Source organism: Tinamus guttatus, unplaced genomic scaffold, assembly GCF_059628265.1.
Source record: "Tinamus guttatus ecotype Peru unplaced genomic scaffold, ASM5962826v1 Tinamus_guttatus_pri_ptg000242l, whole genome shotgun sequence".
NCBI classification, from domain to species: Eukaryota; Metazoa; Chordata; class Aves; order Tinamiformes; family Tinamidae; genus Tinamus; species Tinamus guttatus.
The window spans coordinates 4,738,209-4,752,675 of NW_028288776.1; the positions used below are offsets into that span (position 1 = coordinate 4,738,209).

The window sequence follows — 14,467 nt, forward strand, 5'->3', positions numbered from 1 at the left end:
TCATTCATATTTCATTCCTTATTTCATATATATGTAAATTGCGTATACAAGCTGTGCATAATTTATCTGTCATTTTTAAGAAAGAGTAAGTCTAGCAATACTAAACAACAAGCCACTGAAGTCATGTGTCTTCTCATTGCTTTTGCTTCTGTGTATTTTTAAACATTTTTCCCTGACAAAATACACTGCTTATATACATATATACACATATATATGCTCATATATGCAATAAATACAGTGGTATTTTTCTGCAAATAAATGACTGTTAGAGTAGTTTTTACAGAGTAGACAACTAGGATTTCCTGTGCTCGTGTTCTGTGCGGCGAAAGCCTTCCATTTCTCCTGACATTAAATCCTTGTATGTGCTTTTATCTAGGTTGCCAGCAGGGTGCAAAAATATTTTATAAAACTCACTAAAGCTGGTATTCCGGTTCCAGGAAGAACTCCAAACTTATATTTATACTCCAAAAAGGTGAGACAATATTACAGCAGAAAATTCATATTCCTGTTGGCATTTGTATGCAAATTGAATCAAAATCATTCATATTTTCGGTAGATTTAAGTCTTCATTAATGCTTTATTATTAACTAGGCAGGTTGTTATGCCTTGTCCTTATTTGTTACTTTATTAATGAAGTACTGTTGGCTATTAGCACTGTAGAGGAGGTAGAATGTTATTCTAGTTCCACATCGACCCGTATTAATTACATCTGTATTGGACAACCTCTGTGGGAGAGGAAGTGTCAGAAAAGAGCAGAGCAGTGAGATTGCAGGCTGAACTAATTAGGGCTGAATGATTTGGTCTGGAGGTAGGTTTTTTTTTTTTTTCATTTGTAAGTTGACTGAAGCTGCTCTAGGAGAGCTCTCCCGCAAGAGGCTAAAAGGCACAATACCTCATATCGTGCAGTCATCTTTAATTAACAAACACCAAATTATGTATGACTGAGCATACGAAACTAGCACAGGCGTAGTCTAAATTCTGCAATGTCATGTTCGGTTTTGATTTGCAATATACACAACCATCTACAGTTGCCATGTATAAGAGATTTGATTTTTCCTCCAGAAAGGCTTTTTATCCACAGATTTTGCTCTCTCCTTTCTTTCCACTAAAATCTTGCATTCTTCCTGATCTTGATATAGGTGAGAAAGGAATGGATTCCTGAGAAACCTGCTTTGTTCAGGAAATTTTTTAAAAAATCTAGATTTCTGTGCAGATGCATCATATATTTTGATGTAAATCCTGTAGTACTCATAGGTACAAACGAGAACTCTAGACATTGGGTGTGTCTAAAAAGGGCAATCTCGGGGTTTTGTTTGTTTGTTTTACACTGTTATCTGAGTTTATAGAAATTCTTAGAACAAAATGAAACAAAAAAATGCTACAGTGACATTCTGTAGAGTAACATTGCTTTTTTGCATCCAGGTGTCTGTGGTGGCTTCTGATTAGGACTCAAGTAAACCTTATATTGATTCTGCAAAAAATGATGTTTGTAGATGTAGTCCCTTGGAAGTTCAGAATGGAAGGTTTCCCCAGGGGGGCCTGGCGGCAGATGTTTCAAATCTTGCCTGTAATATTTTAAGATGTTACAGATTCCCGGTTGTCTCCTTGTTTTCTCTGAAGTTATTGCTATATTATCAGGACTGTAAAGATTGAGCACCCCTATCTGATTCCTTATTGGAATTCAATTCATTAAATACTGTGGTTAAATTAATCTGATAGAACTCTGAATTTCTTGTTCCGGTTACCACACTGTGAGGCTGCTTTCAAAGGGATTTGAAAAATTAATTTTGAAAATTTTGGGAGTTATTTATCCTCTTAGCCTTTTGAATGATCTTGCGTTAGAAGAGGTGCTTCACAAGGAAAAGCTATTTATGTTCCTCCAAGAGGACTGCCCAGTATGTTTTTTTTGAAATGATTACTGGAAATTTGAGAAGCCTGTTCAGCCCCTGGACTTCTTGCTGAAGATGCTGCATACGTCTTCTCGTATGACATAGTGTGATACAGAGGATTAAACAGGAGCAACCAGTTTATTTTGCTGTACAACCATAATCTACTCCTGATCAAAATACAACAGAATCAGAGTTGGATTTTTAATATTTGGTTCATTATTTCCAATTTAATGTTCATATTCTGTCATTAGCCTACTCAGGGATAATTCATTCATTCTGCATCAAAAGCAAAATCATGTTTTTTGAAGCAAAATCAAGAGATTTCAAATTCTCAGTTTAATTCTCTGGCCATAACTGTAAGCATAATGATGATACTATCCAAGTGCATATGTGGTTTTCTTCTATAGATTTCCAGATCTGAGTTGTTTTCTGGTTTTATTTTGGATAGTTTTTTGTACTAATAGAAAATATAAATCACTGTGTCAGTCGAGACTGAAACACTGCCTTAAGCTTCTAAATCCTAAATATTATTTGTGTATGAAACCTTGAAAGGAAACCGGGTACAGGAAGTCAGTGCTCATAAGACAGAAGGTGGAGAAAATTCAGCATTACAGGTACCACATTAGTATTTAACACCGGAGGCTCCAGGTTTTCCAGTTTTTGTTCCAGGTTTCATCTCTTCCCTGAAAAGCGAGCGGTGCCGATCTGCGCTCCTTTGGCTGCAGTGCCACGCACAGCTGCTACTGTGCACAGTTATAAAATAATGCTGAACTGTTGAATCCCTCATTAGACACAAGTGGTTGTATTATAGAGCAATATGTTTGCAAGTGTCTTTCTCAACCCTTGAGATAAGAACCCTTATGTAAAAGAGAAATATTTACTGCCATGAGTATTTTCTGTGCTTTCCCTTCAGGATAGAAGGTTAAACAATGCATGAGAATCCTCCAGTTCATGATTATAGAAATTATTTTTATACTTCTGGTTTTTGATTCCCATTGTTTTAAGCTTTGGAATATGTTTTAACACATCAAAAAATGTGGTCTGGAAATATCTAAGGAAAAAGTTGAGCCAGTTTCATTCACCAAGAATTATTCTATTTGATCTTTAATATTCTTCCATGGGGAATAAGGGATAGAGGCAGAGTGCCTTTCAGTAACCTATTTTAAAATTGCTGTGCATTCTAAACCTGCAGACAGCATTAAAGTTGAAAGGTTTTAGATATGCACTAAGGGAGTAATTTATCTCATCTAACATTTTTAGGCTTCCTTTCTAGTCAGTGGAGATGAAAAAGTACCTTTAGAGAGCAATTCTTTCCAACTCTTAGGAACCTCTTTTATGGTGGAATGAATTACTGTTAACAATTGCCTTTTGTCTCCGTAGAGTAGGGAAAAATCTGGACAATTAGCCTAGACTTGGATTTTTTTTAAGGCTCAAACCAATGCAGTAAGTTGATGATAAGGGTCAAACATGGACCAGTCTCCTGGGTCTTGGACCTGTGCCACAGGCACCTTTGTCTGGTCTCAGAACTAACAGCAGCTCTGGGAAGTCTCTCAATCTTTTTGTGCTTCAGTTCTTAATCTTTAAAATGGTAGAGTTTTTGTGTTAAGGGCTCTTTCTTACTGGGTTCTTACAAAAAAAATATTCCTCTATTCCTCTGATTTCACTTCTTATGGGGGAAGAAAATTTAAACAGCCATGTGAAGCTCTGATATGGAAGCTTCAGTAGAAGTAATTGGAAAGATGTTACATGTAGTATAAATGAGCAAATTTTTGATGAGGAATTATGTATGCTACCTGAAGAATGAATGTTTTCAAACATGTATCATTTTTCCACCATAGTCATCAAGTAGACGGCAGCATCCTTTAAATAAACATCTTTTCAAACCTTCAACTTTTATGACATCGCATGAACCTCCAGTTTATATGGATGAGGATGATGACAGATCCAGCTTTCACAGCCATATGGATAATGCAGCAGAAGAGGAAGTATCGGTATGTCCTTAAATCAGTTGCAGAATATCTTGCTTGCTGTTATCTTAACCTTGCTTAATGAATATGTGGATTAAGCATCCTTGCCCTAAGATAAATACAATGGGGTAAGTATGGAAATGCAGCTAGATTCATGACCCAAGTTGCATTGCAAATGCATGGTTAATATAGAGACCCCCAAACGCAAAAAATAAAATAGAGAAAATCAGAATTGAAATATTTAGTAGTAGTTTGAAAAGGGATCTGACATGAAAGCAATTTGAATAGGTTGAATCTGGCTAAAGTTGTGTAGTGTTAGAAAAGTCAGGGCCATGGTAGAATGTAATCCCATTAGCATTGTTGTTTTTTGGCTTTCTTCACTGGCTGGATTAAATAGAGGAAGTTTTTTAATCTACTTTAAAGTATGAGCTGACTTAGTCCTCAAGCATTAAATGGGTATGTTTTTTAGAGGGGAATTCCAGTATGTATCCTAACTCAATGTTTCTAGTGTTCCCATTTTTTAAGTTAAGACATACAACAGGAACACTGCAGGAATTTGGGAAACAAACTTGGTCTTTCAGATTTCCAAATATGCCGTTCTGTGCCGAGACCGTGTCCTCCTGGAGAGCAGGATTCTCAGCTCGGGTGAATTACTGTGGCTTTACTGTACTTAGGGTGAAGGGCCCGACTTGCTGAATTTGAGAGCCTAGTGGCATCTTGTGTCTCAAAAGCTTGTTGCATGCCAGAAAGTATCAAGGCCACCCAGTGCAAGTCCATTTGTTCCTTTACTGACTTCCTTACAGCCACTGCATAGTCTGCCTCCTATTAAATCTGTTATCAGTCTTCAAGCACGTCTTCAGTCATGCTCTGTCTTCTCTCTGTGATTACACTCTTGTTCTGATAACTTAGCATCTTCCAATAACTGGCATGAAAAATGCATGGTAGTATTGTTCTTAGAACATATGGTCCTTTTTCTCTATTATTTTTAGAATACATATTTTCCAACTGCGTTCCAGCTATTTTCCTAAAAGTACTTATTTTTTCCTACGGTGTCGCAATTCTAATAAAATATGGGCACCATGTAACTCCTGGGCTTTGTTTTCATTTTGATGGAAGGTGCTGACATTTGCCTTCTTCCGGTCCTCAGGCACCTTTCCTGTTTTCTTGTCATGTCACCATCTCCCTTATTAGTGCAAAACAGAAGCAGACTGGAAGGAAAACGAGATCATGAACCAGAAATAAATCAGTAGTACAGGATCCTGCTGGAATGCTGAAAGTCAGGCCTCTTGGTGATAGTCACCCCTCAGAGAAGGACGTTATGAACCACCGTGGTGGTGGAGGGGAGATTTGGTGTAGCAATAAAATTGCAGGAAGATTTTTCTTGGATAACTTCACAATGGAAGTTCTAGTTGCTCTTCCCGTGTGAAAACAGAAGGTGCTGTTGGTAGCGTACGTAGCTATTCCTGAGAATTGTTTTAGTGTGAATGAGTTATTCCTAAATGAGGACGCTCTATTCTCAACTGAAAAGTAATTTCATTCTGTTACAATTACTTTGTTTTGCAAAAAGTCTAATTATTCTGGAATGCACCTACTTATTAGTCCAGAATAAACAGTAAACAGCAAGCCTTGCCCCCATTTAATATGTTTATTAAACAATACCGATTCTTTAGTTTTTTACAGATTCTTTAGAAATATTCTAGGTAGGCCACGTTATGGGAATGTTGATGGTTCCCTGGTAGCTGTTTTTCATCCCTGGGAATGGCTTTCAGCACAGGGCTGAGAAGCGCTTTAAATCCCTGAAGATCCCGGGAAGCAGCTGCCCCTGCCCAAGGAGGAGCCTCCCGCGGGGCCTCCCGCCTCCTCCCCGGGAGGGGAACGTGGGTGCAAACGTCTGGCAAAGCTGCCAGCAGGCAGGGAGGCAAAATGCTGTAGAGTTCCTGAACATGTCTGCAAAACTCTTTTTTGTGGGTGCTTTGTGGGTGCTTTGGAACAGTGGTTGTAACCATTCATGTTATGTAGAATGGCCAAGGGAAGGATTAGTTAAATTGATAAACTTACTGGAAGTTTTAATTCTGAAAAATCACAATATCTGTTGTCAAGTGTTTACACAAGCAAAAAATAAGCTGGCTTTGTCTTAAACAAAAGCTCTTGGGTTGCACCTACCATTTTGCCCACAATGTATGAGCAAGTAGACTCTAGACTTTGCAAATAGTGCAAAATAACATGGAAGTTAGATATGCGTACTTCATTTTTATTTTTTTGCAAGTATTTTCGTACAGGATAATTAATCATACCTAGTGATACATGGAAATCTGTCTCGTAATTACGAGATTACAAGATCTCTCTCTTTTCATGAACAGGATGAAGAAAGTATTCCTATAACATATCGAGAGTTACCTGAATACAAAGAACTCTTAGAGTTTAAGAAGCTGAAGAAGCAGAAGCTCCAGCAGATGCATGCGGAAAGTGGGTTTGTGCAGCACGTGGGGTTCAAGGTAAGATGAACTGATCTTCTGTGCAGTGTCCACGTTTCCAAAGGTGGCATGGTTTGGATTTCCTAAGAAGATTTTATTGACTATAGCATCCGTGTTTCCTTAGTTCGTTTGCCATGTTTTCTTTCCCTCATACTCTTTTTTTTTAATCACAGCAAGGCTGTTAATGCACTGGTTTTGGCAGCACATGAGTCTCAGACTGTTGCTCTTACTGGGGCTCTCTGCACTTTCAGCAAGAAGAGACTGCCCCAAACTGAACACCTGGAGTCAAAATCAAATCAAATAAAAGGGTCTCCTCATTATCTGTCAGTATGTGCTCCTGGTGCAGGCTTATATGCCCACCATCGTGTGTCCTTCTTTATAGGACACTGTTAATTACATCCAGCTTGTGATCTGCACTGATCTGCCAGATGTTTCTGTGTACAACAGCTCCCCAAGCAGCCGTCTGCACCAATGCAGGAAGGAGGACGGTGGTTTGTGGAGATGTGCTGGGCTTGGGCTGTTGGATACCAGCTTATCTTTATCGGACACATCCGTGTCAAAACCCATTTGAAATCGGATCTTGTCCCCCCACGTGTTTGTAGAGTTTCAGCCTGATTCTGCGTGCAGAGGAGTGACCCCGCTGGCTGCTCTGCATTCAGTCTGGGAGGGTCTCTAGCTGCAGGGCCAGGTTGGCTCTTAGGGGAGTCCGTGTGACACTTTGTTCTGTTTTGACCTTAATTCACTGATCATAATTCCTTGATTGTGGTGTTGGACTCATTTTGCTTCTCTTTTGGGCCAAAGGAGGGACAAAGATGTAGAATAAACTGCTAGTAGATTAACAGATACATACATATATGTATTCATTTTGCTGCAGGAAAAAGTGTAGCAGCCTCGTAATACTATTAAGCAATACTTACAGAAGGTGAAGCAAGGCCCTAAAGGCTGGCTATGCGAAATTAAGAAAATAAACGTTAGGTTAAAATTATGTGGTGTTCCGGCATCAAGCAGTAATAGGGGGCATGAAAGAAAGGGAGCCTTCTAGAAATACATTTTTTGTCTTTTGCAGAGGATTTTCGGTGCATCTGTCCTCTGTGTTGGAGTAATTTCTTCACCTTTTGGGGCACGTAGCCAGACATATTTTCTAATGCTTATTTCTATCAAAACGAAAGGGTATTCAGGTTAAAACTCCATTCAAAGTGACTGGAAAAAGGGGACAAGTTGGTTAGTTTATATTGACAGACTTAATGACGTTGTTACATCACTGAAAGAGTCAACTTTTTTTTTCTTTTTTCTTTCAGAAAGTTTGTGTTTCCTTCCAAAAAGCAAAATTTAGATCTAAAGAGCAAAAATAACAAGAGATCCTTTTCCAGCATTAAATTGCACATAGAAAACTAAACTAGCCTTACTCTATATCGAGCATTCAAAGCTAAAACGCCTCTTTGCAACCTCAACTAAGATTTTTTTTATGCGTTATAGTAAGTTATGAAGTTACATGAGTATATGCATTTTTTTTCTATGGGAGTGTTGTTTCTCTCAAAGCACAGGCTGGACAGTGCTCAGTAATACGGAACCATTTGGGACATTTTTGTTTGATTTTGGTTTTTTAGTTTTTTTTTTTTTTTTTTTTTTTTTGGCTCTGTGTGGCCTTCAGCCTTATTTAGTACGCGTTATTCAAACCCTACTGTGAATATTAAATTGTTGAGTCCCTTGTGGGCTTTTTATGGCTTTCATTGCTGTAATACTGGGGTACTTTGCAATTCTTAGTGACTTTTATCTTTTAATAAAATGAAAGGCAGGTGGTTGTTTCTGTTTGGCAGCAGAGGTGGGAAGGTAGAGCACAGATGTTAAGCTCAAGAGTTCCCCCTACCTTTTGGTTCTCAACCTGAGGTAACGGGAACTGTGTGTGGGTTTTTTTGTTTCTGCTTTGCTTTGTTTTCTCTTCAGCTTCCTCCTGAGCTGGGTGTTCTCAGAGAGCAGCTGCAGCTCCGCTCAGCCCTGCTGTGTCCTCACCCCGAGCCCAGGGTGTCGGGAGGGCAGGACCGGCGGTGACGGATCTGCCTCCTCGTGGCCGCGGGCCCTGCCCGGCAGCTCCAGGCTCTTTCTAAGAGCAGATCCCTTCGCGTCCCTGGCCGCCTCCCAGGCGTCCGGCTCTGATGTTCTGCTTGCACTTTCTGCTCTCCTTGACCCTGATTCTTCTCAGGGAATTAGTTCTTATGTTTTTGCTCAGCTCTAGTTTTAGTCTGCTCTTTCCTATCTGAATCATCCCGCTTCCTTTTTACGGACTGGCTTTCAGCTCCAGCTCGCTCAGTGTGTTTCACCTGCTCAACTTGCAGGTGCCTCAGCCTGACCCTTCTTGTCCTGACCCGCAGCCTTCAGCAGCCTCCCCACGAGCCGACGCGCTCTAGTCTGGCTGCTCTTTTCTTCCAAGGAAACCGGTTCCATGTTCAGACATTTCCCACTGTTGGGCATTGGCTACAGAGACCTCAACGTTCACCCTACAGGCAGAGAGGCCCTGTCTCATTGCACCAGTTTTTCATCCGTGTGAGGGTAGGCCCAGGCTGCGGGCAGGAACTAGGTCCTCCTTTCTGGAGCAGGAGGAGCAGCTGAGGAGTAGGGAGCAGAGCAAGAGAAACACGGATCAACCCTCAGAGCTCTGAAAGGCTCCTGAGATGTTGGGACTTACCCATGAGTTCCCTGGGGTGGTATGAATCCGGCTACAAGGGCTGGCAGTAGCTAAATAACGTGTGTGTGTGCATGTATTTGTATATGGTGTATTGGTGTGACGAGGTGTTGCTGGTGCAGTGAGTGCTGCAGACTTTTTCTCAAAGTTCTTCCATCTGCTTCACAGTGTGATAACTGCGGGATTGAACCTATTCAGGGTGTTCGGTGGCACTGCCAAGACTGCCCTCCAGAAATGTCCCTGGATTTCTGCGACGCTTGTTCCGACTGGTGAGCAGCGCTCGCTTCTGCCTGTCGTTGTCGTTAACGTGACTCTCTGAGCGGCTTTAATTGCTGTGGGTGCAGCCTGGGATGCATCGTTCCGTGTTGGGTGAACAGGAGGGTGCTGTGGTGTGTGTGTATTTGCGGGAGGTGGCTTTTTGGTAAGCATGTTTGGGTTGTGTAAAATCTTTTTTTATTGTTGTTAAGTAGAGGAGGAAATTTGGGGGTTGTATTGCATAGTGGGGTAGCTATTTTTTGTGAAGAACCATATGGTATCAAATTTGGCATGCGTATGTTTTTGAAAGTTATAGATAAGAATACTTGGCTGACAAACCGTTCTCTCTTTTCTTTCCCTAACAGTCTGCATGAAACAGAGATTCATAAAGAAGACCATCAGTTAGAGCCTATTTACAGAGCAGAGACATTTTTAGACAGAGACTACTGCATGTCCCAGGGCACCAGTTACAATTATCTTGACCCAAACTACTTTCCAGCAAATAGATGACATGGGAAGCAGATCTGCAATCTGGGGCTTACTATCCTCTTTGAAAAATAACAATGGCACCATTGTTAATTCTGTGCACATTTTGGAAAGACTCTGCTTTCCCTGAAATGTCGCTCACAGCATGACAGCTTCCTGGGTGTACTTGTCAAACTACAGCTTCGAACTGTCATGGTTCTAGATCACCGAGCAGCAGCTGAACATTCCTAGTGTGCAGAAGGTTTCACTGGGAGACTTTTCTCTCACCACATTAGTCATTTTTAGGTGGTGAATCTATACAAAAAGAAAACCATACAAGAGAGTGAGCCAGGAAAGAGAGCACACGTTAAAGATAGAGTAAATTCCAAAGGCTTTGAAGAGCTTGGTTACAATGAGATCCAGAGGAGATGAAGTATTTATATAAAAACAGTTTAGTAGCTTGCAGTTTTGTTGTGAAATAGTTTTCAACACAGTAACTGACTTCTTTAGGCAAGGTTTTAACCAGTGACAGTGTTTGCTTCTAGGATGTACTCTAAAAAATGCTCACTGTCTCAGCGATGGTTGGTTACAGGCCTTTATCAAATCGGAGCTGCTTAATCACATTGACTTTCAATTTTTTAAATTTTTTTCCTTTTTTCCCGTTTTTTTTCTTTTCTTTTTTTTTTTTAAACCACAATGAACTCTATTTACCAACAGCGAAGCACTACAGGGGGCAACTGTGGCATTGCTTCCTTAACCAGCTCATGGTGTGTGAATGTTATAAAATTGTCACTCAGATATATTTTTTAAATGTAATGTTATATAAGATGATCATGTGATGTGTACAAAATATGGTGAAAAGTGCCAGTGGTAGTAACTGTGTAAAGTCTCTAATACTCAACATTAACTCCTTTAAAATAAAATACACAGCCTTCTGCCTCTGTATTTGGAGTTGTTAGTGCAACTCATCAAAGAAAACTGCCTAATATAAATCATATATATGGTAATAATTTTTCCTCTTTTGTAGTCTGCACAAGATCCATGAAAGATTGTATTTTTATTACTATTTAAACAGTGATTAAATTTAGCCTGAGCAGTGAGCAAGGGTTCACATGCATTCTTTTATACTGCTGGATTTTGTTGTGCATCATTTAAAACATTTTGTATGTTTCTTCTTATCTGTGTATACAGTATGTTCTTAAATAATGTTCAATTGTCAGGAGAACTGTGAGAAATAAACTCTGTGGATCCAGTCTGTTTATACACAGCATGCTTGCCGTGACTTCCTTGGCGTGGCCTGGGCTCCCTCGCGCGGCCGGCGGCTCGTGGAGGCCCCCGGGTCGCTGTCCCCTCTGCCCGTGTCCTACCCACGAACGTGGCGTTTTTCAGACTGCAGGAAAGGGGACTCCAGTGGGTTTGGTACGCTGTATTAGCCAAAAAATATACTGATGTCTGAGAAGTTTTGTAACTATTGTGACATATTTTTTAGTTAATATATTTTTTTATTGAAGTGTATAGCTTGTGGTTCAGAAACACTGATTATTTTTTAACTGTAATAGACTTCCAGTTGCTTTAAAACTTGAATATTCAGAGTCATTAGCTGTATAGAGGGAACTAATTTGACTTATCGCAATAAGAAGGGTAATTGGCTGGCCGCTCTGAATAACTTTACTCATAACCTGATTGGTATTAATTTTCACAATAACATTTAAGTGTAGACATTGTTTGCTTTAGAGAAAAGTTTAAGCAGTTAATCTATTTAGAAGGTTCCTAGAACACTGAGTGAGGATTAGGGAAGTGTAATAAACCTTTAAAAAATACCCCACAAACATGCAACAGTTTTAGAAAAGCTTTCTCTAATGGAAAAAGGTACCACCCCCAGAAGCTCTCTAGTACCATAAAAATGTGTTTTCCGACTCATTCATGCTGCTTTTGAGAAAGCAGATTTGATGAGGAGATGTATCTGGGAGAGGGAATCTGTGATAATCTTTTCTGCATTGATTTCCTGAAAAAATTATTGGAGGAAAATAACCAAAGTACATTAATAAAAATAGTAAATGCAAATCCTGTAATCGTCACTTTAGGACAGCTTGGGAGAAACGAAAGATGATGATCTAATTTTGAATGAGGTTGGAAGGAGGAGGAGAATTTCAAATCTGAATTACCTGAGAAAGGAATGTCTCAGATATGCAATTTACTGCATCTGTGTAAATGCATGCGTGTTATTTCCCTTGCATACATTATGAACGTGTGCAAATAGATATTTAATGCACATACACGTAGCCAAGCACAGGGCTGTTTTGTTTTATTTTGTTCCACAAAAAGGGCCAGAAGAAGCAGAAATTAAACTGGAAATGTATGTAAAATGACTTCATAAGTGATTTTTCTTTTTAATTAGCATCTGCTTATTACCTTTGTTCTCATCCTGTGCAATTATGATATCCCACACCTTCTTCTGAACTTATGCTGTAATTAGAAGTAATAAATCTGAACTCCCCAGATGAATTTGCAGCTCCAGAATCCTCTAATTTCTGGAAAAAATGCAAAGCATCATCACCTAATGCTTCAAGGCTAAGCTTAGAAAAACCTGCCTTTTCAAGCTGATGCCTTCTGCAAGTGTCCTGCCTAAAGCTGATGTCCTGCAGACGTTGCTCGTCACTGAACGGCACCCTCTGGAGTTGGAAATGCTCTTCCCAGAGCTTCAGAGGTAGAATTCAGGACACAGGGGAGGGGAAGCAGCCACGGTATAAAGGATAAGAGCATCCTAAAACGGCCCCTTGGTAAATAATTTGAATTAGCACTTACTGGGCAAATGCCAAGGAAAGAGGGGAGGCGGTGGGGGAAGGAAGAGAATCTGCTGTAATGGAAAAGGACATATTTTGCAAGCATGCTGGTTTGATTTTTATATTTTCAAGTGATGTACTGTAACTTAAGAAGGATTAAACCCACTGTAAAATAAGTCATTAGTCACTTTTGTACATGTTTTATTTGTATTATGTCTTCATTACAAGAAATATAACTTTAAAAATACAAATCTGCCCCATAAAGTACAACAGAAAGAGCTATCATGCAGCCACTTACACTGTGAATTTATCCGGTAGTTCAGTAAGAGGATGCAGTTACTTTACAAGAATGTCAAACAAGCTTTTACCTAGCTATCAGTACACCAAAAAACCTCCACAATATTTTGGTTAACAGAAATATGATACGATTTTTACAGACTTTTTTGCAGATACTGTAGATAAGTGACCGATTAAAAATGCAAGCAGTATGAATCAAATAATCCCTGCTTTTTTCTTTTTTTGCTCACTGTGTCAAAATACAAGACAACAGCTGATCTGAAATTTGCATTTGAAATACTTGTCAAGTATTCATGGTGAATTTCAACTACTAAATGTGCAATTCAGTTATTAATGCTTTTAATTGCACTATACAGTCATTATTTTCACCTCGTACGACAAACTGGGAAGCCATTCTAGTATCTGAAGACCCACCAAAAGGTAAGGCTGTCTCAGTGACTGGGAATGTTCCATTTTAAGGGATTGTCAGATTTCCACGATAGTCGATTTTTTTTTTCTCTTGTTTTAGTAAGTGTTTTGAGGGCATTTCAAAAGTTGATTTTAATTTCTGTAGTAGGGTAGGCTAGTTTACAAATCCAGTTGCCTCACAGGTGAGTGTAGCAGAGCAGATTTCTGTCACTAAAAATCAAGAACAAGCTAAGTGATATCATAAAAATTAATATTGTTAATTAAAAGAAACAATAACCAGTGGAACAATCTGAATGTGCTGTGTGATGAAGCAATTTGTCTGAATCAAATACATGAATATACCATGAAATACAAACCAGAGCTGGTGTTCACCATGGTGCTTTTCACCTTTGAAGAGCAAAACAACTAATAAAACAATACACAGCACTTATAGTGTGGAATTAGCATAGAGACCATTTCCTATTGAGTATTGTATGAATGAAAGAAAAAAAGATTTAATCTAAAATAACATTTATACCACATGCACGAATTTCAGATACCTCTCAAGACGTGTTGCTTTGACCAGCATTGTAATCGTGACTATCGCGTGCACGTGAAAGGAAGCTTTGAACACACCGTTACTGGGTTTCAGTTGGAAGAGAAAATGCTGCCTCTTCCTTTTTGAGAAAAGAGTCAATGGTCATGCAGATTTCCAGGAAAATATCCTCTAGTTGTCCCTCTGCGTCAACCTGTGGAGGGAAATCAAGCCTATTATGAAGACATTTGTTCACATTGTTATATTTATCTAAATTTTTTTAAAAAAGGGTACAGTGTGAATACAGGTTGCTGTCTTTGATGTTATTAGTATCCTACTGTACAAGAGTAGTGTCATTTAAAAAAAAAATCACTACATTTCCACAGATTTATGTGAGAAGGTCTGGCGAAGGCTCTGTTGTCTGGAGCGAAGTACAATAACTGAATGGTGGAGCTTGGGCTCTTAAGCACAAAAATCACATGACATTTTTGATACACAGAACAGTTCCCAGGATTTTTAAAATCTCTTAAAAACAGTGACTTCAGTATCATTCCGTCAGAGGGATGAATAGCATTGACTTGTTAATTTACTGATTCCGTTCTGAGCAGAGGCTTCCCGGGGTGTTCGAGCTGTTTTCCACAGCTGGATTTCAACATGTGACCTCCTGCCCCTCCCTGAGGAAGGCTGGTAGCTCCGTTGTGGCAGTGAGGAACAACACTCACAGCCCGGAACGCA

At 39.5% G+C, this 14,467-nt stretch overlaps 2 protein-coding genes across 3 annotated transcripts in view; one reads left to right on the forward strand and one right to left on the reverse strand.

Moving 5' to 3' along the window:
* ZZZ3 (zinc finger ZZ-type containing 3) overlaps positions 1–10,993 on the forward strand; it is a 56,413-nt gene extending 45,420 nt beyond the window's left edge. For both annotated transcript variants that reach the window (XM_088526078.1, XM_088526079.1), the window contains exons 9-13: positions 377–472; positions 3,728–3,880; positions 6,217–6,351; positions 9,179–9,279; positions 9,631–10,993. In XM_088526078.1, coding sequence (XP_088382204.1) covers positions 377–472; positions 3,728–3,880; positions 6,217–6,351; positions 9,179–9,279; positions 9,631–9,775 — 630 coding nt within the window. In that variant the 3' untranslated portion in view covers positions 9,776–10,993. The remainder of the gene's footprint in view (positions 1–376; positions 473–3,727; positions 3,881–6,216; positions 6,352–9,178; positions 9,280–9,630) is intronic.
* Positions 10,994–13,615: 2,622 nt separating this feature from the next.
* AK5 (adenylate kinase 5) overlaps positions 13,616–14,467 on the reverse strand; it is a 75,365-nt gene continuing 74,513 nt past the window's right edge. The window contains exon 14 of the mRNA XM_088526087.1: positions 13,616–13,946. Within this exon, the coding sequence (XP_088382213.1) occupies positions 13,836–13,946 (111 nt within the window). The 3' untranslated portion in view covers positions 13,616–13,835. The remainder of the gene's footprint in view (positions 13,947–14,467) is intronic.